The sequence below is a fragment of the Lytechinus pictus genome, chromosome 8, assembly GCF_037042905.1.
Source record: "Lytechinus pictus isolate F3 Inbred chromosome 8, Lp3.0, whole genome shotgun sequence".
In the NCBI taxonomy this organism is placed as follows: Eukaryota; Metazoa; Echinodermata; class Echinoidea; order Temnopleuroida; family Toxopneustidae; genus Lytechinus; species Lytechinus pictus.
In genome coordinates this window covers 32,994,069-33,018,844 of record NC_087252.1, presented here as the reverse complement: position 1 = coordinate 33,018,844, position 24,776 = coordinate 32,994,069, and the positions used below count along the sequence as shown (strand labels likewise).

At 37.6% G+C, this 24,776-nt stretch overlaps 2 protein-coding genes across 3 annotated transcripts in view; one reads left to right on the top strand and one right to left on the bottom strand.

Annotated features, from left to right (window-relative positions):
- Positions 1 to 20,469, top strand: part of LOC129266510 (deleted in malignant brain tumors 1 protein-like) — a 37,461-nt gene extending 16,992 nt beyond the window's left edge. For both annotated transcript variants that reach the window (XM_064103952.1, XM_064103953.1), the window contains 14 exons: positions 163 to 489; positions 1,323 to 1,655; positions 2,772 to 3,098; positions 4,691 to 5,044; positions 6,007 to 6,390; positions 6,993 to 7,346; positions 7,774 to 8,112; positions 8,558 to 8,902; positions 11,119 to 11,451; positions 12,439 to 12,522; positions 15,424 to 15,768; positions 16,171 to 16,497; positions 17,833 to 18,160; positions 19,253 to 20,469. In XM_064103952.1, coding sequence (XP_063960022.1) covers positions 163 to 489; positions 1,323 to 1,655; positions 2,772 to 3,098; positions 4,691 to 5,044; positions 6,007 to 6,390; positions 6,993 to 7,346; positions 7,774 to 8,112; positions 8,558 to 8,902; positions 11,119 to 11,451; positions 12,439 to 12,522; positions 15,424 to 15,768; positions 16,171 to 16,497; positions 17,833 to 18,149 — 4,169 coding nt within the window. In that variant the 3' untranslated portion in view covers positions 18,150 to 18,160; positions 19,253 to 20,469. The remainder of the gene's footprint in view (positions 1 to 162; positions 490 to 1,322; positions 1,656 to 2,771; positions 3,099 to 4,690; positions 5,045 to 6,006; positions 6,391 to 6,992; positions 7,347 to 7,773; positions 8,113 to 8,557; positions 8,903 to 11,118; positions 11,452 to 12,438; positions 12,523 to 15,423; positions 15,769 to 16,170; positions 16,498 to 17,832; positions 18,161 to 19,252) is intronic.
- LOC129266609 (lithostathine-1-beta-like) lies at positions 19,342 to 23,448 on the bottom strand. The gene is made up of 2 exons (XM_054904452.2): positions 23,117 to 23,448; positions 19,342 to 21,770 (listed from the first exon to the last, which is right to left on the bottom strand). The coding sequence occupies exons 1-2, from the start codon at positions 23,369 to 23,371 to the stop codon at positions 21,525 to 21,527; spliced, it is 501 nt and encodes a 166-aa protein (XP_054760427.2). The 5' UTR covers positions 23,372 to 23,448; the 3' UTR covers positions 19,342 to 21,524.
- Between the last annotated feature and the right edge of the window lie 1,328 nt (positions 23,449 to 24,776).

The following is a 24,776-nucleotide window of genomic DNA, read 5'->3' as shown; positions in this document are numbered from 1 at the left end:
GAAAGACATTGAGAAAATAGATACATCCAAAGACTGAACGAAACGAGAAGAGAGAGAGAGAGAAAGAGAGAAAGTAAAGTATACAAATATTTTATTTTGTTGGTTGTAGGAGGTCTACGCACAATAATTTTTAATTCAAATATTTTTGTCTCTTGTTATAAGAACCTGCCATTACTGACATACGCCTTGTTGATGGAGGAAGTGATTATGAAGGAAGGGTCGAGATTGAGTTTGAAGGCCAATGGGGGACCATCTGTGATGATGACTGGGATTTAGACGATGCTTCTGTAGCCTGCAGGATGCTTGGATTCACCGGTGCGACTGATGCTCCGCTATATGGCCAGTTCGGCCCAGGATCAGGTACTATCTGGCTTGATCAGGTTGGTTGCACTGGGAATGAGACCACTCTTGCGGATTGTTATCATGACGGGTTTGGAGAGACCAACTGCGACCATGACGAAGATGCTGGTGTCATTTGCATTCCTCCAGGTACGGTTAATCCAATATAATAACTTGTTCTGAAAGTTACCAAAGGGCTTTTCAAAATATCCAAGGAAGATGTATGATTCCCCATACCGGTGAACATTGTTTGAATTGCATGCTTGATGTTGCTTGCGCAGATTTTCAACAGACATCCATCTTACATAATCTTGATAATTGCTTCAGCACTTAAAACTAATTAACGCAATATTACACGAAAAAGAAGAAGAAGTAGAATAAGAAGAAGGTAACGAAAACTAAGAAGAAGAAAATGACGGAGAAGAAAAGAATAAGAAAAACGAAAAAAGAGTAAAGTTCGTTACACACGATGCGATTTCTTGCGATTACAAATAAATTGTAATAACATTTGATATGAACATTCCAACCAATACAATATTGAATTCAGAATAGTGGGAGGAATTCTAAACTCGAAATTCAGTCTAGTTCGAGCCTCTAATGTAGGAATAAATGCAAATTTAAATCCGACCTTAATGACGTCATCATCGGCTGCGACTTGAAGCCGATTTGGACTTTACTCTGACCACTGGGATTGCCGCGAAGCAAAATTATGATTTTATTATTTATAACACAATGCCGAACTTGCCGAAATAATTGGACTTCTTGAAACTTACACATTTAATGAAAAAAGTGATTTATTAAAAAAAATCACATCGCATCGGATCGGATCGCATAATATGCGCAAGGCTCAAAAGAAGAAGAAGAAGGAGAAAGGTAATTCTTGGCGTTCTTGGTCACCTTACCAATTAATGATAAACAGTTTTACAACAAGATGTCAAAATTACCATATCCTTCTTGTTTTCCTTCACCTTTCTTTAATACAGTCCCACCTACACCATCTGTTGAAGTGAGGCTTTTCGGTGGAGCTGACAACACGGAGGGGACCGTTGAAGTGTTATACGATGGACAGTGGGGAACCGTCTGTGACGATTTCTGGGACCTGAATGACGCCAACGTCGTATGTAGGATGCTTGGATTCCCTGGGGCTTCTGAAGCTCCTGGCTATGCTCGATTCGGAGAGGGTTCGGGTGAGATCTGGCTCGATGATGTGGTGTGCAGCGGCATGGAGCAGAGCATTGCAGAGTGCCAGCATCCTGGATTCGGAGTGAGCAACTGCGGTCATTATGAAGACGCTGGGGTCATTTGTGTTGCCGAAGGTATAGTCGTTTGGGAATTCGGACAAGTAAAGCCGGACATGCTTGCTTTACAAACATTGCAATGGGAAATAAGGCGTACGTTAGAGTAGGATTATGGACTTCCAAATTCCACCTGTGGAATTTATAATCTTATACAGTTGAGAAATGTTGACTTGGAAAAAAGGAGGAAAAGAGAGGGAGTAAGATGGGAGAGGAGGATGGGGTAGGGCTGGGCTGGGCGCACTTTAAAGGACGCAGTGACCCACAGACATGGCAGAGTGTGGTCACATTGTGGAACAAACTGCGAAATCCTCCTCACATTATTGAATATATTATGAACATAATTAGCAGTGTAAAAATTCACACAGTACACGATTTTCAATAGACCGGTTTACTAATGTAGTCGAATTTATGGATGTTTCTTCCCACGGGGCCTAGTGACGAATTATTCCAATAACCTGTACCTCAGAATGGTATTTCAATACTTGGAATCCACTTTGCATACATTAGTTGTTGTTATGTCGGGCAAACCTCGGGCAAGCTTTCCGGTTGTTAGGGGCAACGTTTGTTAAACTGGGATGCATAAAATTTGAATATGTTAGTAAACCGGTCTATTGGTCCAGTGCCAATTCGTCCAATTACCAACTCGTCTTCTATCAATTGGTATACCATCAGTTCGTCAACTACCCCCAGGTCGAACTGCCATTTCGTCCAATAAACTTTTCGTCTAATTACCAGTTCGTCTAGTAGCCGTTTAGTCCGTATATTCATTTGGTCTAATTTGACTAAGTGCTAATTGTGCGAAGTTAATGAAAACAAAATGAGTATTACACACCAACTGGTTATGATATGAAATGGTAATAGACGAGCTGGTGATTAGATGAAGTGATTATTGGATCTAATGGCTGTGAGACGAAATGTTGATGGACGGAACAGTATTAGACGTACTAAAGGTAGACCATGTGATGGGCGGACGAGTTGACGTTTGACTAATTTGCAATTTGCCGATTAACACACTGTGAACTTTCACCGATTTTTTTTTTCTCAAAGGAATTCCCAAAGTTGAATGCCGTGAACAGACAAGGCAGAAGGAAACACAAGCTTCTTTCACCTTTATTTCTTTATACTATTTTTCAGAACATACGATTACGGACATACGTTTGGTTGGTGGAGAGAGTGACCTTGTAGGAAGGGTCGAGATCGAATACGACGGAGAATGGGGAACCATTTGTGACGACGTCTGGGGCTTGGACGATGCCAACGTGGTTTGTAGAATGCTTGGATTTGATGGGGCTTCGGGGGCACCTGGATCAGCGCGCTTCGGCCAGGGTTCCGGTATTATTCTCCTGGATGATGTAGAATGTTTGGGTAACGAACTCAGCCTCACAGAATGCACTCACTTGCCGTTTAAGGAGCACAACTGTGACCACTCAGAAGATGCAGGGGTCATTTGTTTCATCGCAGGTACTTTTATCTCACGTCTTTAAATAATACTTTCAATATATTTATATATATCTTTGAATAAATATATATAAACCTAATTTTGCAGTGGCGGATCCAGGTAAGGCACATCCGCCCACCGAGACACAAATTTATTTGTTAATGTGAATATGTCATGCACATGCAAGCCAGCATTTTTTTTTTCATCTTTTATTTTATTAATTTTTTTGCTTGTCAATTGTCACGTGTACAAAATTTCAATTTTTTGATGTTTTTTTCCTTTGTATTTGCCTCTGAGATTGTATCGAAACCAATTATCGAGCCTCATATACATAATATGGAGGGAATGCCTCTGTATTTCATGGCCAATTTACCTTTTTTTCAAAGCCAAACCGTTGACAGCCTACCTGAATATGAATATAATTTCCCATAGCGCATTGGCCCATTACTAGTAGTCGATATGGCAGTCTCATAGGCTCAATAAACCAACCTTGAAATATTCTTTCCGATTTTTTGTCTCGATTCATATTCCTATGGGGTCCTATAACAAAATTCAGCTTGGTTGCCCGAACGGCAACTTTGGGCAATTTTGCAAATGTGCATGAATCCAAAATGGCCGCCAGATGCTACCTTTAAAACTTAACTTTTAAACCCCTTGCCCCAGAACGACGAGGAATGCAAAAGTGCGCCCCTAGAAAAAGTTAGGTTGCTTCGCTTCCTTGCTTTCGAGCTTCTTTGAAAATTTGTGTTCGTCTTGTCCGCCAAGGAAACGAAAAAAAAAATATATACGTACGGCTACAGATTTTGCATGCCAAGGGTCACCAAATTGATTCACGGGGCCCCTAACATAAAGTAATACCACTCACCGTAGAACCCATTTAAAGGACAAGTCCACCCCAACAAAAAGCTGATTTGAATAAAAAGAGAAAAATCCAACAAGCACAACACTAAAAATTTCATCAAAATCGGATGTAAAATAAGAAAGTTATGACATTTTAAAGTTTCGCTCAATTTCACAAAACAGTTATATGCACATCCTGTTTGGTATGCAAATGAGGAGACTGATGACGTCATCCACTCACTATTTCTTTTGTATTTTATTATAGGAAATATGAAATATTCTAATTTTCTCCTCATTGTTAAGGGAAACATCGTCTAATTCCTCCCTGAACACGTGTAAGTAGCATTGTTTAATATTATATTGTTCAGTCAAGTTGGTCCTTATTGTCAAATGTGTAAAAAATGAAATATTGTATAATTCAAACAATAAAAAAACAAAAGAAATAGTGAGTGATGGACATCATCGACTGACTCATTTGAGTTGTGCATATCACTGTTTTGTGAAAAATAAGCAAAACTTCAAAATGCCATAACTTTTTTATTTTACATCCGATTTTCATGAAATTTTTAGCGTTTTTTTTTTTTTTGAATTTTCTCTATTTTTTCAAATCAACATTTTTCTGGGGTGGACTTGACCTTTAACGACTGATTACAGTCACTACGATATTCAATTAATGGCCGACCTTTGTGTTATGGGATTGCGATGAGTCGGTTTGGAGTTGGCTTCACAGTGCATCTGCACGATAATTGTATTGCTCGTACCATTGCCTTTGCAGAGCCGCAGACACCGAAGCCGTCACCATTCTGCACGATCACTGATATTCGGTTAGTTGGGGGTGGCACGGATCACGAGGGACGGGTTGAGATATACTACAAAGAAGAGTGGGGCACTGTCTGCGACGATGGTTGGGGCATCGATGACGCGTCTGTGACCTGTAGAATGTTGGGTTTCGATGGTGCTTCCGATGCGTCAGGTTTGGCTGAGTACGGAGAGGGCTCGGGTAGGATTTGGCTTGATGACGTGGAATGCATCGGGGACGAGACAACGCTGCTGGACTGTGACCACCGTACCCCTGGACAACATAATTGTGGCCATTCTGAAGATGCTGGTGTGACATGTTTTTCAATAGGTATATATTTATTCATTTTTTTTGTCTCGCCTACATAACAGAGCTTTTCCGACGGAGTCGGCGTCAACATCAAATCTTAACCGAAGATTAAGATTTTGAAATGGCATCATAACTGAGAAATTGTATAGACCTAGTTCGTGAAACTTGATCAAAAGATTAATCAAGTATTACAGAACATCCTACCTGAGTTCCAGGTCACATGACCAAGGTCAAAGTTCATTTAGGGTCAATGAACTTAGACCATGTTGAGGGAATCAACATAAAAATCGTAACCCAAGGTTAAGTTTTTGAAATGTTATTTTATCTTAAAAAGTATATAAAGCTTGCTCCTGAAACTTGAACATAGGAATAATAAAGTATTACTCAACATCCTACTTTGGTAATGTTGAGGGTATTTTTGGAATTGTCATCATAACTTAAAAAGTTGATTGATCTAGTTCATGAAACGTGGACATAATAGCAACCATGTATCCTTGAATATCCTGTGCGCATTTCAGGTCACATGGCCTATACCAAAGATCATTTAAGGTCAATGAACTTTGGCCATGTTGGGGGTATTTGTTGGATCGGCATCATAACTTATGAAGTTTATGGATCTACACAATGTAGTTCATGAAACATAGACACAATGGTAATCAAGTATGAATGATTATTTTGCACACGCCTTAGGTCACATGATCATGGTCAAAGATCATTTTGGGTCAATGAACATAGTATTCTATTATCATACAAATAACATTGTACATTTTTTCGACGCGATTGAGGATTCTAAAAACAGCCATCGCAGACGGTTCCCATCGGCGGATATTCTGTATCATAATTTTTCACTTCGCCCCCCCCCCGATCCGAAACATGGATCGACGCCTCAGGTTGGCCCTCAGTAGGCCTAAAGAAAAAAAAGATGAACAATATCTTATCTCCTCTTTTCCATCGATATTAAATGACTCTCAATCCACATACAGAGCCGACTATACCGGAAACAACACCCATGACAACGATACCAACGACACCGAATCCACCATCTCCCATTGAGGACATCCGACTGAGCGGAAGCACTCTCTCATCGGAAGGAAGAGTTGAAATCTTGTACAATGGAGAATGGGGGACTATTTGTGATGATTATTGGGATGAAGATGATGCTGATGTAGCTTGTAGGATGTTAGGTTTCGAAGGAGCGACTAGTGCTCCAGGCCAAGCCCAGTTTGGAGAAGGTTCAGGACAAATCTGGCTTGACGATGTGAGATGTGCTGGAACTGAGACCAGCCTAGCTGATTGTCCCCGTCCAAACTTCGGAGTCCACAATTGCGGTCACTCGGAAGACGCTGGAGTCGTTTGCCTCAATACAGGTAATCATTTTAAACAATTACTTTTATACAATTTGAGCAACATTAATTTACCGGGAGTTAGTGAAGGAAATCTATACATTTTGATTTGGAGATTTTGATTTTTTTCACATTCGTTTGATGGCATCTTATAGAATCGGTACAGAAAAAATATATTTTGACTGGCAGAAGTATTAATATAGTTAGAATATTATCGTTATCAGTATCATTGTATTCATTTTACGTGGGGGAGGGGGGGGGGTTGTGTTTGACATTGTGCATTCGCATTTCCTATAAAAGACTTCAATACAATTTCATCAGAGTATGGTTAAAATGTGTAGGGTATGGAGTGGCTCTCGGACACTACGAGCATAGAACGTTTGGGAGCTATGACTGTGGCCACAGCGAGGACACCGCGACCATGTGCATCACAGCATGTAATTTATAAACATTGTGCATGTGACGCCATATTTTCATAGCACCATCCCAAGAAAGTATTGATCCAGCATGCCCATTTTATTAAGATAAGTGGACAAAAAATATTTTATTCAACACGAGCACGTTTCCTTTTTGACCCCCTCTCTCTATTTCTTCTTCTCTGTTCTTGGCCATCCTATTGAATATAGTTACAACAACCATCTATGCAACAACTGTATCACCATGGACAGCACCCGTACGATTGGTCAACGGTGGTTCACCAATGGAGGGTCGCGTGGAGATACTGCACAATGGCCAATGGGGGACAATCTGCGATGACTATTGGGACTTAGATGGCGCCTCAGTTGTCTGTAGCATGCTAGGCTTTGGCCGGGCTTTAGATGCACCAATAAGAGCTCACTTTGGACGTGGAACGGATCCTATATGGCTTGATGACGTCATGTGCGTGGGAGAGGAGTCCGAGTTGGCAGACTGTCCGCGCAACGCATTTGGAACCAACAACTGTGCCCATTCCGAAGATGCGGGGGTTATTTGCTCAGCAGGTAGCTAATCATATACTGCTTTTCTTTGGTACCGCCTTGTTTGGAGCTCCAACGTTATTGACAGTTTTCGTGTCCACTTATTTCTGAAGTGACTCACTTTTTTTTTATATTTCTGTTTATCATTGTGTTTTAAAGTTGCCGTTTAGTTACACACTTTATCGAGAAAAAAAAAATGCTGAACCCACACAACATGAATGTGTTTATATTGTCGTATGTTGTACTCAAAGAAAGACGTTAACAGATGAATAGTGGAATCTAACATAGATTGGAGTCTACCTTACAACCAAATGACGTGAAATAAATATAGGCCTACCCTCCTGTATAATCGTTAGTAGAAACACCAATAGTATTGCTAGACGACTATTTGTCCAATTTTGTTAGGACTCTAGTCATCAATGTTTTATCTATTTTTTAAAAAACAAATTAGGCCCACCACCTACATTGCCACAACAAACGGTTCGTTTGGTTAATGGTGATTCTGACAACGAGGGACGTGTAGAGATCTACCACAACGGGGAATGGGGAAGTATCTGTGATGATGACTGGGGCCTTGATGATGCTACAGTAGTTTGTCGGATGTTGGGTTTTGATGTGGCCACAGAAGCACCGGGATCGGCACGGTATGGGCAGGCTTCGGATCGTATCTGGCTTGACGACGTCCAGTGTTCGGGAACTGAAGCAGACATAAGGGATTGTTCACACAGAGCCTTCGGATTTCACAACTGTCGTCACTCTGAAGATGCAGGAGCTGTTTGTTCTTATGCAGGTGATAAACTTATAACACACACGATACAATGTCAAAAGACTTGTTCTATTCATTGTCTTTACGTCTCAAGGTGGACTCATCAAATACACAACTGATTCTAGGCCCTGCTCTTGTTTTCTCTCATCAGATCATAGTAACGTTAAAAAGAAAATGCTGTACATTTTTATTAAACGTCCTTAGCATATTCGGTATCTACCTACATGGGAAGTTTTTCATATTGCTCGTATTAAACGTTAACGGACGAGTTTCCGCACGACTGAAATATGGCAAAGTCAGATAATAATGGATTCATCTATTTAGCACACGAACGGGCCAGCATGCAGTCATGCGTCATATCATCCGTACAGCTTTATTAATGCATTGAATAAAAACACAAAATGCAGTTTTCCTGAAATTCAATAAAATATTCATATCATTGTGACTAATTAACATCCTATGTCTTTAGTTTCAACGACAGCACCAACACCACCAGCCCACACGATTCGTTTGGTCGGCGGCAATAGGGACAACGAAGGACGAGTTGAAATCCTCCACAATGGCGAATGGGGAACTGTCTGTGATGATGCTTGGGGCAAGACCGATGCTGATATTGCGTGTAGAATGCTTGGATATTGTGCTGCATCCACTGCGCACGGCTCAGCTTATTTCGGAGCTGGGGAGGGCCAGATATGGCTCGATGACGTAGCATGCACAGGGGAAGAGACTGATCTGTTAGACTGCCCTCACCGGGGAGTCGGGATTCATAACTGCAATCACAACGAAGATGCAGGAGTCGTTTGCTTTACCGATGGTACGTAGTTAACCAGTAACACAGTTGCTAACTGGAAAATATGGTAGCTTTAATCTTTCTTGTTTTTATTGTCTTTATTCTTATCTTTATGATTATTATTCTTTAACTTTTTACCAAATTTCCACCCATTTTCAATTGTTTGTTTGACAAATATATCATTCGTTCATTAACCCTAAACAGGCTGTGGGGGAGGGGTTAAATCAACCCCCTCAACATTTTCTGCGATCATTCTGTCGCACGAAATTTTTTGACCACGCCACTTGCGGAGTTTATACTTTATAGTCTCGCGCATTATTTGAGACCAAATTTACGAGGCCCGGGTACGCGGTTCCGAAAAAACGCAACATTTTGTAAGTGCATCCAAAAATTGACAAAAAATTGTTCCAAAATGCGATTTGGTGTACAAAGTCAAGGCAAATTTAGTTTTCTCATCTTATTTATAAAAATATAATTTTTACTTTAAACAGCTGAAATCAAATGGTTTTAGCATAATTATGCTTTTAAAAGGTTGTGCAGTAATTCTGGTTAAAAAAACAAAGAAATACATAAGAAATTCATAAAACATTAAAATACATAAGAAATTGATTTTCACACTGAAGTTTTTTTTCATTTGCCATTGTTACAAATGCTACAAAGAATATTTTTTTTACCAAAAATTAGCATTCTAGCAGCTTTATTTAGTGAATTAGAGCAAAAAGTATGATTTATGCATAAATTATCATAATTAATTCATATAAAATAAAATCTCGGGAAAATTTTACCATACAGCCTTGTAGATTACATTGCAAACTACCAGGGTGCAAATTTTTGCGGCGCTCGCGCGATCGGCAAAAAAAAATCCCGGCCTAGTTAGGATTAACACCATTATTTTATATTAATTTTATTCATATCATATCATTTTTATTAAGGATATATTTAACTATTTTTATTCAAATTTCACTCAAATGTCTTATTTCTTGGTATTTATTCATGCCAATATCATCTTTCTTTAATTCTTTCTATTTTTCTCCTTTTGTTTAGATTTATTTAATTAGTAATTTGATTATGATGTTTTTTTTACTACCCCAAGGTTCTTTTAATTTAATCATTTTTTTTTGCTACGGTATGATCAGTGTATTTTCCCACTTACCATAATCACTAGTCGCTTTAAGACAAAGTCCTGTGTTGTGCAAGGTATTTTGACGATTGGTGGAAATTTGAAAATAAAAATATTAATCATTTGTCTCACTTAGGCATATTATTGTAATTAACTCATTGTACTTCCCAAAGTCAATGATTCCACGGGCTATACATGTACTATCGAGAAGTCGTGATTTTGTAAGCTTACCGGCATAAATATTATCTCGTTTATAATAAAAAAAACGTCAAGGAACTATTTTTACTAGTAATCTTTATTGTAGGCAGGTTTTGACCTAAATAAATAAATGAGATATATCTTTATAACTTTTATGCAGCCTGGTCTACAATATGGTTGTTCCGAGAGGTTGAAGACATTTTAAGCAAATAAAACAAAATTAATATCAAATGTTGATCAATGCTATTAAAACTTCGCTCTTCGAGTTTTTATCACTTTGTTTGGAAATCAACCAGGATTTGATTAGTCCATCTCGTAAATCGTGCTGTATGCGGTTACATTTTGCAAGCACACACATAAATTAACGGAAACGTTATTTGTTTATGTTAGTTCAGTTCAGTTAATTTATTTATTCATTTCTAAAAAAGGAATAATATATATCCATCATACGCATCGAATACATACATAAGTTTAAATTTAAAAACAACTTAAAATAGATATATATTATATCTTGGCGTAATTAGGCCTGTGTAATAAACATGAGAAATGAAAAAGGATATATAAAATAACAAATGATAATTTTGAGGCTAGTACATAAAATAATCAAAGCAAATATGATAACTTATGCTACAAAGGTGAGATCAAGAAAACGGATAAAAAAAAAATAATAAACAGTACAAGATAAGCAAAACATGTATGAGGTGATAATACATTTTGTATAAAAATGTAACATAGCTGCAAAATTAGGAATATTTTGAATAAAAGTATTTTTTAATGAAAAGTATTGATTTATTTATGTTACGTGTTTTTCTTCATAAATTACATCAACTATTATTTTAATGCGACAACAGGGGGGGGCATAACAAAAATCCATTAACATAGAGTTTTTGTCCTGATTCTTACTTGTCTTTCATATGATTAGCGCCGCGTCCTGTGTTTAATGACATTCGATTGAGCAGCGGAACCTCTAACAACGAAGGACGAGTTGAAATTCTGCACGAAGGACTATGGGGGACGGTTTGCGATGACTATTGGGGCATAGAAGACGCATCGGTTGTATGCAGGATGCTCGGATTCTGTGCTGCAAGCAGCGCACCCGGTCAGGCTAGGTTTGGACCCGGTTCAGATCCGATTTGGCTTAATGAGGTATCATGCACTGGAAGTGAAAACGACCTAAGGAACTGTCGGCACCGAGGATTTGGATCTCATAACTGCGGTCACAACGAAGATGCGGGGGTTATCTGCATTCCTAGTGGTACGCGTTGAGGATATTACATATGGCCCTCCTCAAACCAACTACAAGTCGCCAAGCAAGATACTGGCCAACTCTAATTTGAAAAAAAAAAAATCAAAAAGATTTTTTCTAAAAAACAAAACAAAACAAACGAAAAAAATGAATTGAGGAAAACTGACATACATGCAAGAATTACTCTACCAGTCATTTCCCCCATTGTGTCAAAGTTAGGAGTTCCTATATGTAAGTGAAACCGATTTGAGGATCTTAACTTGTGATATGTATTATATATTAATAGGTCTACACATTTTCGGTTTTGTGGCGGAGCTAACCGTATAGATATGTAAAGAATATAAACAATATTTTTGTATCAATGCAATGGTAAAAATAATAAAAATGACGATTACTACACACCATTACAGTGGTCCTTCTCATATTGCTTATGGTCCATGCAAACCATGTTTGGATCAAGGAATGCCATGCAATATTGTCCTAGCCATGAAAATGAAATCTTAAATGTCGTACTTAGAAAAATAAGGGTGGGTTTATTTTATGGGGATGGGGGGGGGGGGGTGGCAGTCACTTGTAATATGTGTCCAAATTAAACAAGTTTGATGGTTATCTGTATTTGTGTATTTTAGTTCATCTTAACATGACGAACCTACAATGATATAAACAATGGCTTATTTTTGTAAATCCATGTACAACGCATGTCAGTCATAACAGTAAAACAGGTAAACAGAGAACACAAACAACATACTTCACATCATGTGTCATGCACGCTTTGGTAATGTAAAAAAAAAAATGGTCTGGACACACTGGTTTGATACACCTTTTGGTTATAGTTCATTCAAACAGAGGTCCGAGAAGGGGAAGGTGGTGGCATCCTAAATAAACGTTTCATGGCTTTATTGATTTAGAACAGGTCGATCGAAATTGTTAGAATGAACCTTCACGGTCATTGGTAACTCTCGTTTGTTTTCAAATTTTACATCTTTGAACACTCAGCCAGCATACCTGAGCCCACAACTCCAGATGTCACTACGACTGAATCAGCACCGCCACCAACGACAACCCCATTGGTGACCACAGGTGAGTATTAGAATAAAGATTAAAAAATAAATTTGAAAGAATGGTACCAATCACAATGGGAATCTAATTGCGAACTTCGTATGGGAAGATTTGCTTGTTATATCATGATTTATGATACAGTCATGCCTGCTGAGATACTCCCGACCTTTCGTTTGAGGACGCGCACGCTTATTTACGACGTTAGTTGATTTTGGAAGAGACTTTTTGGGCCCGTCATCATGGTCGTAAAACTCTGTCCTGCAATGCAAATTGTGTGACATGATATTTTTTTTTCGTTTCGCATCTGCGACGGAAACATTCAATATGCGTTTCGTGTGCAAAATTATGGTTGCTACTATGGTAACAGCGATGTATCCGATTGAGGACGACTTTCCATACAACTCACGCGAAATGTTCGGCTGGAGAGGTTGATCTGACCCATGAAATCAATTGCCAGTGATACACCAAGTAATATATATGAAGTAATATATTCGCAATATTTTTACACAATGAGTTTACAGTAATGTCATTCTTCTCATTCTTCCTCTCTTTCCCGCTCTCTCCATTTTCGAACTTTTTTCTTCTTTATTTCCCTCTCCTCTCTCACTTTCTTTATGTTTCTTTATCTTTTTTTGGATATCAGTCTCTATATCCATTGTCAATTATCTATCCAGATCAGTGGCGTACCGTGGGTCACGGCATTGAGGGGGCACCAGCAAAAATTTTGAGTCACTTAGTGAGCGCGCGAAGCGCGCTCAGTTGCCAGGTATACTGACCTAATAGAGACACTTGATTTTAAGGACAATGCCATTGAACGGATATATGTATCTCAGTGACCAAATAATGCGAGCGCGAAGCGCGAGCTGAAAATTTTTGATATTCAGACCTAATAAGGGACATTATAATCAAATTTTTGTAATCATAATACGTATATCTGTCTCGCTAAACAATGCGAGCGCGAAGCGCGAGCTGAAAATTTTGTATATATTGACCCCAAACAGTGACATTTTAAGGACTATATTTTAGGAATCCATTAAGAGTACACATATCTCACCATAGTCATCTAATGCGAGTGCCAAGCGCTTGCTGAAGTTTGTTAGAATAACATCTAAACACATGAAGCACTTTTTTGTAGTCATTGTAATCATGATTATCATACGCATCTCACTAATCAAATATTGCAAGCGCGAAGCGCGAGCTGAAAATTTAGATAATTCAGATCAGAAGTGGGGGCATTCTAAGGCTTGCTTGTAGGAATTCAGACCATACGTATTTCACTAACCAATTGATGCGAGCGTGAAGCGCGAGCCGAAAATTTTTTGATATTCAGATGAGAAAAAGAGACATTTTAAGGACTGATTTTAGGAATTCATGGAGGGCAGACATATTTCACAAATCCACTAATGCGAACATAATCACGGACAGGAAATGTTTTTTTATTAAGACCTTAACATGGGGCAATCACTTTAAGTAGTCATGAAAAAGAAGCGTATGTCACTACATAAAACAATAACTCGAAGTGCGATGAAATATATTTGGTGTATATTGACTTGAAAACGGGAGGTTTTAGTACAACAGGATTATATATCTCGTTAAGCAGACAATGCGAGCACCAGGAACAATGAAGACATAGGCCCTGGGCAAATTATGTTTCATAAAGTTATGATGAAAATGTCTGTTATGTAATGTAACATAACATAATTATAATATAATATAACATTATAATGAATAATAATGTCTTCTTTCCTACTACGTTTCTCTTCTTTTCTCCCTCTTTTTCTCCTTTTCCTCCCCTTTTTTTTTTTTTTTTTTTTTTTGGGGGGGGTCAGCCGATTGGGGGGGGCACGTGCCCCCCCATGCCCCCCCCCCCCCCCGTAGTTACGCCACTGATCCAGATGATTCCTATGTTTATTGTGTATATTTGTATATATAAGTTGTTTCTCCTTTTTTCCCTTTTTTTATGAAATACTATTTTGTTTTTGTATATTTGATTATATTCCTTGCATTGTATATTGTGTATTGTATTATTTTGTACCTCTTGTTTCGAACAAAATATTGGCAATTGCCAGTGAAGTTCCAATAAATTCAATTCAATTCAATTCAATTCACCAATAATCCACATTAAATGTAATATCGATTCGATGGACTGTAATGATCTATATCTAAGCCTTCATTCAGTAAGTTTTTCCTCACTCAATATGTACTCGATTTGTTTGAAAAACCACTTTCTTATCCATGCCATAATCTATTTTAGGTCTGCATTTCGATTATCTCCAGCCATCAGTCGTAATATACATGCATGTATGGTGCGGGTGTCGCGGAAAAGGATTTTACACACGAAAAGCAGATCTGTAGGGCCTGTAACCCCCCTGTAACACAAAGCTTAGCATTGATTGTAGAGCAGTTTTTTACGTTTGATTCTATTGACTATAGAAAAATAAACAAAGTTTGAAAATGAATAATTGTTGATATGTTTCATCATTTTGTCTTCATCCTAAAAAAGTTTAATTTTGAAAATGAAAGATGCGTGAGAGTGAACCAATTGAAATTTCGTAACACTTTTTCAGAACAATGGTGTTCAGTGACGCATGAGCGTGACGAGCTAAGAGTGCTACCATAAGAAAGGTAATGAGTTGATCTATCTGTTGATATAAACCCCACTATTGCCACAGTTATATTTTTGAAATTATTATTGATCAAATTTGGGTTTCCTTTTTTTCGATACACCCTGTAATGCACAATCAATCTTAAAAATCAAGTGTATGATTAAGCGTTAACTTTTGTGTTAGGGGACCCTAATATTAGCGTCCGTGAGGATTGCGAAAGGTCCCAACTGACCCCTGACCGACGAAATATATTCCGTCATTGCATTTGGTAGGTTTGTTCATGTGACTTATTAGTGGCATCTTCGTTGCTTTACAGAACCGTCTGAGTTCGAGATCCGCCTTGTGGGAGGCAGCTATCCCTGGGAAGGTAGGGTAGAGCTTTTCTACCAAGGGGAATGGGGGACAATCTGCTCAAGCTACTGGGGTAAAAGAGACGGAGACGTGGCTTGCAGGATGCTTGGATTCAGCAGTGCCTATGAGGCAATAAGACCGACAGGCGCCCGCTATCCAATGCCCTTCGGTGAAGGCACTGGGACAATCCATTTCAGTAAATTTGGTTGTGACGGAACTGAAGAGAGCCTGGCCGACTGTTCACATTCTGGATGGGGAGAACATAACTGCTATCATTACGAAGATGCTGGCTTAATTTGCAACAGTCCAGGTACAACCGTTTAAACCTTCGTTATCTTACTCATGTTATTTCTATATTTTTTTTTCTTCCTTACCTTTTTCAGACTTGAGCTGCTCTTGTTTGTATTCTTGTTGTTTTTTCCTTCTATATACGGGCTTTTGAATGGGGCACAATTTTTGAAGAAATACAGATCTATTGGTTTCATAGTGTTAAGTGGGAATTGATGCTCACTTTATAGCAGGGTATATATACAAACTGATGTTCAATCAATGGAACTAATAGTTAATGAACCGACATTTTCGTTTGTAATGCCAAATATCTAAGTGTAATGTTTTGCATGGTCAGCCCCCAACACCTGCAACACCTCGACCCCGGAGTCTAGTAGTGAAGGTCAAAGTTACATTCTTTAGTCTGTATCAATATTCCGAACAGACCCAGTCAGCGTTGTCGTTCGTCTCGTGAATGGCAGTAGCAAGGCCGAGGGACGAGTTGAGGTGCTGTATGACGGAGAATTCGGAACCGTCTGTGACGACTCATGGGATACGCTTGATGCTGCCGTTGTCTGCAGGATGTTGGGATATGAGGGCGCTTCTCAGGCACCAGGATCTGCTCGTTTCGGGCAAGGTAGTGGGGACATTGTCCTGGATGATGTGGTCTGCCAGGGGACAGAGGATAACATTGCAAGCTGTGTCCACAGATCTTGGGGTGAACATAACTGTGGCCACACAGAGGATGCCTCGGTTGTCTGCACCGGAGAGTGTAAGTGTTTGCGAATTACTTTCTGTTACTTCTGTGCTACCATTTGTTATTGCTAGTTTATCTTTGAAGAAATAAAGTTCTATTGGTTCCATAGTGATAAGTGGAAATTGATGCTCATTTCAAAGTTAGTAACTTCATAGCATAGCATATCTAAACTGATGTCCAATCAATGGAACCAATAGCTAATGAACCGACGTTTTCGTTTGTATGAGGTTAGAACACAAACATTGTTACTCGATAGTGTATCTACTCTGGATTATTAGTGGCTCACTGGCAATTAAATTCATGGGTCACAGTCACCTGCCCACCTAAACCGTGTCGCAGACATTTATCTACATAGCTAAAATCCGTCTTGATTTTTTTTTTAATTTATTTCGTATTTCCACTTGCACATACGTCTAGCCATGAGATGTATGGGGGACAATTGCCCCATAGGCTTACTGTATTATTTCCCCTAGAATGGGGTCTTAGATTTTAAATCACCCTTTTCTCGTTACGAAATTGCACCATTAAGGTGTTGATTAATGGACCCGTATTCTGAAGTCGGGTTTATTTTAAACTCAGGTTTAAGGTTGTGGTTTAAGTATGGATAGCCAATTGTTACATAAATCACTAACAGTAGAGGTATAATATTTCAGCTCATTTGGCCCTCAAGCCATTCTTAATTGTCTAGGAAGTATAAATAGATAATTGTCTTCACCATCGATGAATCAGGAAAGAGCACAGTAAACATAATAAACATTCAACTTAATAAGAAATTACATTCCGTCATGTCCTTACATCCAGCTGGCACAAAAAACGGTAACGGTTGTGCATACAATGATAATTTTGGGTGGCAAAGTTGTAACAAAATGTTTAAAATGTATCTGTTTTATTCCAATTAGTTAAAATGCAAAAGAAATGTACCGCATGGTCATTTTGGTTTTGCCTTTTTACCTTGACACAACGTGAAAATTAGCATTTCTGCGCATAACAATTTATGCAAGCTTTACAAAAATGGACTGTGCTCAAGTGTGGCATTTTGTCTTTCATTTGATAGATGAGACCCAAACCCAAGAATATATGTGATAAAATCCTAATTCGTCCGCCCAAAAATTTGACAAGTAAAAAAAAAAGGTCTTCAACCACAAATATAGGATTTCGTACCGAAACAAAATTAACAAGCAAAAAAAGGTCTTCAGGCTCGTCAGGGGGGGGGGGGGGGGGGGGGGGGGGCAGGGATACGTCCTTTGCATGGGTTGTAAGTCGTCAGGGGGAGCCCCCCCCCCCCCCCCCCCGTAGGTACATTGTACGCTAGTGTAACATCTTCCGTTTTTACTTCTACTTTTTTTTAAGTGAACTTGCCCGTACGTTTGGTGAATGGTGAGACCGCTAACGAAGGTCGAGTGGAGATTTTCCGATACGGGGCCTGGGGCTCAGTGTGTGATGACTTCTGGGATATGAACGATGGTCACGTGGTCTGCCGTATGCTCGGTTACGAACGTGCTGAACGCATCTGGTGGGGCACAGCCTACGGACCGGGATCTGGTCGTATCCTGTTGGATAATGTCGAATGCACTGGTAGTGAGGCGACACTGGACGACTGCGATCGCCCACCTTGGGGCGTCCATGATTGTAATCATTACGAGGATGCTGGGGTTGTATGCAAGTAGTGATTTTTCAGGTGAATCTCAAACAATATTTTTTGATACACTTCACTGGGCTATTTCGCAGATATATCCCTAATGTTTTACACTGTTAGCTTAGGATTTTTAAGGGAATACCTATTGATTGAATGTTAAGCCATTGCTATACGGATTCAACTTTTAAGAAACAAAGAAACAAACACACAAACAAAAAACACTTTTAGCAACATCCTCGCGTTGAAGCTCAGGTAGGACCTCAAGAGTTACCTTTTTCGCCAATGTTGTTATAAAATGTGCGAAGCTCTTGCATTTTGATAATGGATGGTACAGCATCTAACAGCAGTGGGACTATGAGTATTATGATCCTCGAAAAATATCAACCTTTTGGTGCTTTCATTGAAATAAACTTATGCAGAACAAATTATCGAATCATTTTGCAAAATTTGCGGTCTTCTGACAGTAGTCATAATCAGGTGATAAGCCAAAAGGCCTCATAAAACTAATCAAAGGAATTAACAGAACAATATATACATAATTATTCATATTATATATATACATATAGTGAAATAGATCAAATACGTATCTTCACTCAAGGTCCCTCAGAGCTGTCATCCATTGTGAATCAAAGGTTGAAAAAATGCCTCCGCCTGAAAACGAACCCGGGTACCTGGCTCTGATCCCAAATGCCTTAACCACTTGACCACGGAGGCGGGCCAACAGTTCTAATTCTTCTTCTTCATACCATTAAAATTTGAAGTTGTAAGGTTAAACAATAAAAAGAATGCAAATGTTTCTATGTACCCATTTTTCGGATTGCCTGGAAGTTCCAATGAGATTGTACTGTGTTCGAATCTTAAGCTTGAGTGAACTCCGAAATTCAACATTGTTTATCATTACTGTAACTTTGGGGGTCTTACTGAATTTCTGCTATATTTGTCTTCCGCAGGTTATTGATGATCGATCTTGACAAGTTATAAATAATTTGAAAGCATTGGATATGTTTTAAGAATAAAAATTGTTAAAATAAAAAAAAAAAAAATTTTTTTTTTGGGGGGGGCAGGTTAGTGTCTGTTTTGAGGGACGAACGTTTTCATATTATAATGCCTTTTTTTTCTTTCCTTCTCTTTCAGTTGGAATAGGTTGGTCCTTATGGGAATATTTGCCACGAACTTCTGGTGATGAAGACAACTGATGTGCACTGAATACATTTTTTCTCAATATTTATCCTTGGATTTATTCATACCTATCGTTTTTAGGTGTTTAAGGGATTTATTTACGTAATGCTTCATATGGATAAGAGTTATTTATTTTGAAAACTGAAAAATGATGTTGAGGTACAAAAAAAGATACTTGTTTAGATAGATGTACATGTTATATTTTCTTTATAGATCATTCAATTATGATTGATGCCATTTTTCCTTGAATATACAGAACCTATTTCTCTACAAGCTATCCAGAAAACCATATTGATATATCATTTTAGGTCTGACGACGTGCATGATCATGACAGTGACAATCGCATAGGAATATATTTTTTTTCAGAGAATATTGATAATATTTACAATAAAGCAAATATTAGAAAACTTTTAACGCAATTAAAGCCTTGTTATTATAATTTTTCTAGATCCATGAAACATTATTAATCAAATATGGTTAGTAAAAATGCTTATTAAACCTTAGTAAGCCATTGTTCGTTTCATTTTATATTTTTAGTGTACAGTAGATGGTAAAGACAACGTAGATATTAAATACGATTTTATTACATTGCAACCATCATGTAAAATTGTCGTGGCTAAATATAACTGTTATAATATATGTACATGTACCTGCAAATTATAACGAAGATGCACCGAAAACTGCTCACCTGGAAATGCTACTCTTCACCTTATCTGGAAACAAATATCAAATTCATATCTTTGCATCGACCTTTTGCAGGTAACTGCAATTATATTCACAAATCAATAATCTGTTACAATACATGTACAGTGAATAAGAAATCCAATGAAACGAATTGCTTATTTATCTTTATTTCTCAATTGGCCTTCATACTAATATTTTCTTAACCAGGAAACTTATAGAAAGGCACATTTACTATAATTTTGGAAATATGATATAAGCTCTTTAGTGCATTTCCCGCAGTATCACCTACTATATTATTTTAATTTCATATACAGTAATTTTAAATTTCAGACATCAGTACGATTTTTGTGTGATTCTGTCCATTGATTATTTCAGTGTACTTTGAAAAATATAATTACAATATATAAGCTTTATCTCATATCGATGTTTATCTTTCAGTCAACATGGTCAACTTCATTTGATTATTAAATCACTTTGAAATATACAATATCATCAGTTTGACTATTTCGTGTATTGGCGAAAAAGATATCCATATACACGTAGCATAATTACGTGTACCCAAGACTCTTTTGCAGATAATATTTACCACGAAGCATACATCAAAAGTGATAAGATGCATTTTCAAGAGGTAAAAAAAAAAAAAAAACATAAACTGTAAATGAACAACCAAATCATCAACAACACGTCGCATCATCAGATCCAATTCACATCAAAAATTGTGGTGTTAACCGGTGTACATAGAGGACCACACCAATTACTTTACACCGGTGTTAAATTGATGGTGTTAGTTTTACACCTATAGGTGTTATTACAACACCTATGGTTGTTATATTTACACTCTTTGGTGTTATGTTCAATCTCTATGGTGTTATTTTAACACCTCAGGGTGTGGTCCTCTATTAACACCAGTTGGTGTCAGTTTTAACACCATGTTTGTGTTTGTGAGTGTTGGCTACGATGTCATTGAAGATGTTTGTAGGTTGTTCATCTATTGTCTTTAAAGGTTTCCAAATCGAACATAGGCCAGCCGACCCATAATTAACCCAGACCCCCCCCCCCCCCTTCTCATTGTACGTTTAAATGATTTTTATTTCAAGAGCATTGGCACCTGTACGCAATCCCCCCTGCAAGCTACAACAAACACATCGAAATTAAATGATTAGGTTTTTCATTTCAAAACCAATAAAAAGAAAAGGTAATCCGCATAGCTACATTATATTTGATGCGCAATTACCAACGCTCAAGAACCTTACGATCCTCATCATATAATCTCTTACAAATTCCAGTTGCTAAGAAATCATGGAATCATTGGAATTCACTTCCACAGAGTTTGAAAACTCATACTTCAGTGACCACCTTCAAGGGCAACCTGAAATCATCCCTGTTTTAAGAGTGCTTTTTGATAGACATTGACTTTAATATTGTTCAGACATGTGTATAGCTTTTGTTGTTGTTCTGCTCTGAAGCGCCCTGAGCATCTAATCAATATTGAAAGTACGCTATACAAATTTAATGTATTATTATTGTTATTATTATTATCATCTAATTTATAACCAATTTTCTTTCACAAATTGCCGGTTTCAGAACACTTTCGCACGATGCCGCTTTCCATTGTCGGCGTTCGTCATCACTAGCGCCCTCATTGGTGACATAGGCACAGTTTGCATTGGTATCGTTTGGCCATGCACCTCCTTGCCAGTTTGTCCTCCCTTTGATGCTCGTCCAGTCGGTCCATTTGGTTCTTCCCAAGCCGGTTCCATGGATATCCGTCAATCCGATCCAGTAACCCTAAGAAGGAATGAGGAGGAACAACATATAGGTCTAATCATAAACGATAAACATGTCCCGAAAAGAATGGAGAAATGGGTGTAAGATGTGACCTGACTCCTGCAACATGATCATGATTTTCAAAGATATACACTTCAACTTTTCATTTTAGCAAATTTGTATGATGTTGCTTTCTCAAGGATTTTTGTATACATAAAAAAAAAAAAAATATTTGAATGTTTATTAAACACGTACACAGTTTCAATGCTGAAAACGGATCGCGTCGGTAACAACTATGCTGTAGGGAGTATGGTGAATTGATAGCGATGAACGATAATTGGGACACTACCTCTGTGTTAAATAACACAGATTGTTTCTTTTAATTTGTTATCATGTTACAAAATTTATTTCTTATAACTTTATCCAAAATATTAATGAATTTCGCTACATGATGTAGTTTAATTGCGTTCTCAAATTAAAGCTATCAATGTTCACTGATTGTTTTCTGATAAAACTGAATGATGATAATGGAACATCAAAGGCTAATAATAATGATGATGTTAATAATGATGATATACTAATTTTACGAAGAATAACAGTAATTGTAAAAACGATAATAATATCAACAAAACTAACGCGCTCATAGGATATCGTCAAGTCGAGGATAAAAACTACTAACGGAAAAGAACATCACAAAGTAGGCCCTAAAGTAATTTCTTTTTTGTTTAAAGGTCAAGTCCACCCCAGCAAAATGTTGATTTGAATAAATAGAGAAAAATAAAACTAGCATAACATTGAAAATTTCATCAAAATCGGATGCAAAATAAGAAAGTTATGGCATTTTAAAGTTTCGCTTATTTTTCACAAAACAGTGATATGCACAACTCAGTGACATGCAAATGAGTCAGTCGATGATGTCCATCACTCACTATTTCTTTTGTTTTTTATTGTTTGAATTATACAATATTTCAATTTTGACAAATATGACCGTAGGGTCCGACTTGACTGAATCATAGAGTATTAAGCAATGCTAATATCGCATGTTCAGGGAGGAATTGATCACTGTTTCACTTGACAAGGAGGAGAAAATTAGAATATTACATATTTCATATAATAAAATACAAAAGAAATAGTGAGTGGATGACGTCATCAGTCTCCTAATTTGCATACCAACCAGGATGTGCATATGACTGTTTTGTGAATTTAAGCGAAACTTTTAAATGTCATAACTTTCTTGTTTTCCATCCGATTTTGATGAAATTTTCAGTGTTATGCTTGTTGGATTTTTTTCTTTTTAATCAAATCAATTTTTTGTTGGGGTGGACTTGTCCCTTAAGGAATCTCAAAATAAGTACATGTATACTCACCAGAGATGGATTAGTCGTTATCGTTCCCCAGTATTCATATATCGCCATTCCTTCCTGGCTGTCATCAATGGACACCAGATCGCCTCCTTCCAGAAACTGACAGATTTGGTCAGCGAAACTCCAACTCACTGGAAAGAAGTTGTAATAATAGCAGTAACCTGGGTACAGGGGGTTAAACTCCCATGGGCTAGGACACTGGCATTTGGCAAATCCCACCAGCAAAGACGATATGACGAGAACCACAAAACCATACATTTTGATTTCTATAAAATATATCCCCTAGCCTGCAAAAGGTTTTTTCCAATGCTGCGTGCAGGAGAGGACCGGGTCAGTCAACGATAAAGTACAAATAAAATGTATTGGAAATACTGTAGAAGCTTCATTAAGTATTTACCTCGACACCAAACTATTTATATACAGCACGATATACTTTGTTTTGATTTTGAGAAAAGGTGGTGAATTGGGGGCTTCACTATGATTGGCGAACAATTGAATATCCCAGTCGTGCTCAAGACGCAGTCACAGACGCAATACCGACTCCAGACCGATCAGAGCTATTAAGTGATTTCCAATGGGACATCCTCAATCGATTTGATATCGGTTTCATTGGTGTGACTGCAACATAATCATACAAATGACGGATCAAATACTGAAAAGCATGGCATCGAATGCCAATATTTTGATCGAACTGAAATCGGTTTGCTGACATGTAGAAAGGTGTTTTTGACCTCAAGATGTATATGAAGAGCTGTCCCTGACCCTTCTGCTAGAATGCACTCAGCTCGCCATGGTAAGATTGAGAGAGAGAAAAATGTATTATTTTCAATATTGTTTTTTTATAAATATTCCTTCACGACCGTTTAAAATTGGATATGTAGTATGTAAGTCTGTAAAAAGCCGATATGTAACAAAAGAAAAAATCCATTGCAACTTTTCGATGATTTTGATTGGGTTTTGAAGCTTCAAAATGCATGTTTTCAATATTTTAAGGAGAGTTTTATATTTTAGTGAAAAAACAATTTCCTGTATATGCTGCAATAATTTTTGGATGTACCACAAATGTACATCACTTAATGTTGAATGTGAGCATATTTAGTTGATCAAACTCATGGCTAATTTTAATGCTTTATAATAAGTATTTCTTTATTTTGTCTATATGTTTTCTATTTATTTTCGTCTTCTTCTTCTCCATCATCATCATCATTATGATCTTCTTCTTCAATTGTATCCTCCTGCTCCTCTTCTTCTTCCTTTTTTCTTTCTTCTTCTACTTATTCCCTCTCTTACTATCCTTTTATTCAAGTTAATTTCCTTCCTTTGCTTGTTCCATCTTCCTTTTTATTAATTTGTTTTTATTATTTTCTTCAAACAGTAAATTCTTTGTTTCATTCTTAATAATTCTTTTAATCTACATTATCTTTATTTATAATACGCATTTTTGCCAAGTTTGAAAATGGTTAAGGTTTTTTTTTTAAGGTTTTAATTTTAATTCACTTTGACAACTAGCACGGAAATATCACAGTACCTTTTATTTTGAAGCATTAGAAGTTAGGAAGCAGGCAGCTCAGCCCATAAACATAGGTACGCAAGACTGAGGAATGTAGCGACATACCATTTTGTCATCACCTATAATAGAAATACTTAAACAAAAAGTGTGTAT

Bases quoted from the DNA above. Each gene is read 5' to 3' on its own strand.
- LOC129266609 (XM_054904452.2), bottom strand. From the start codon at position 23,371: ATGTATGGTTTTGTGGTTCTCGTCATATCGTCTTTGCTGGTGGGATTT. The intron at 21,771-23,116 runs GTGAGTATACAT...ATTCCTTCTTAG, and splicing joins TAACGACTAATCCATCTCTG to GGTTACTGGATCGGATTGAC.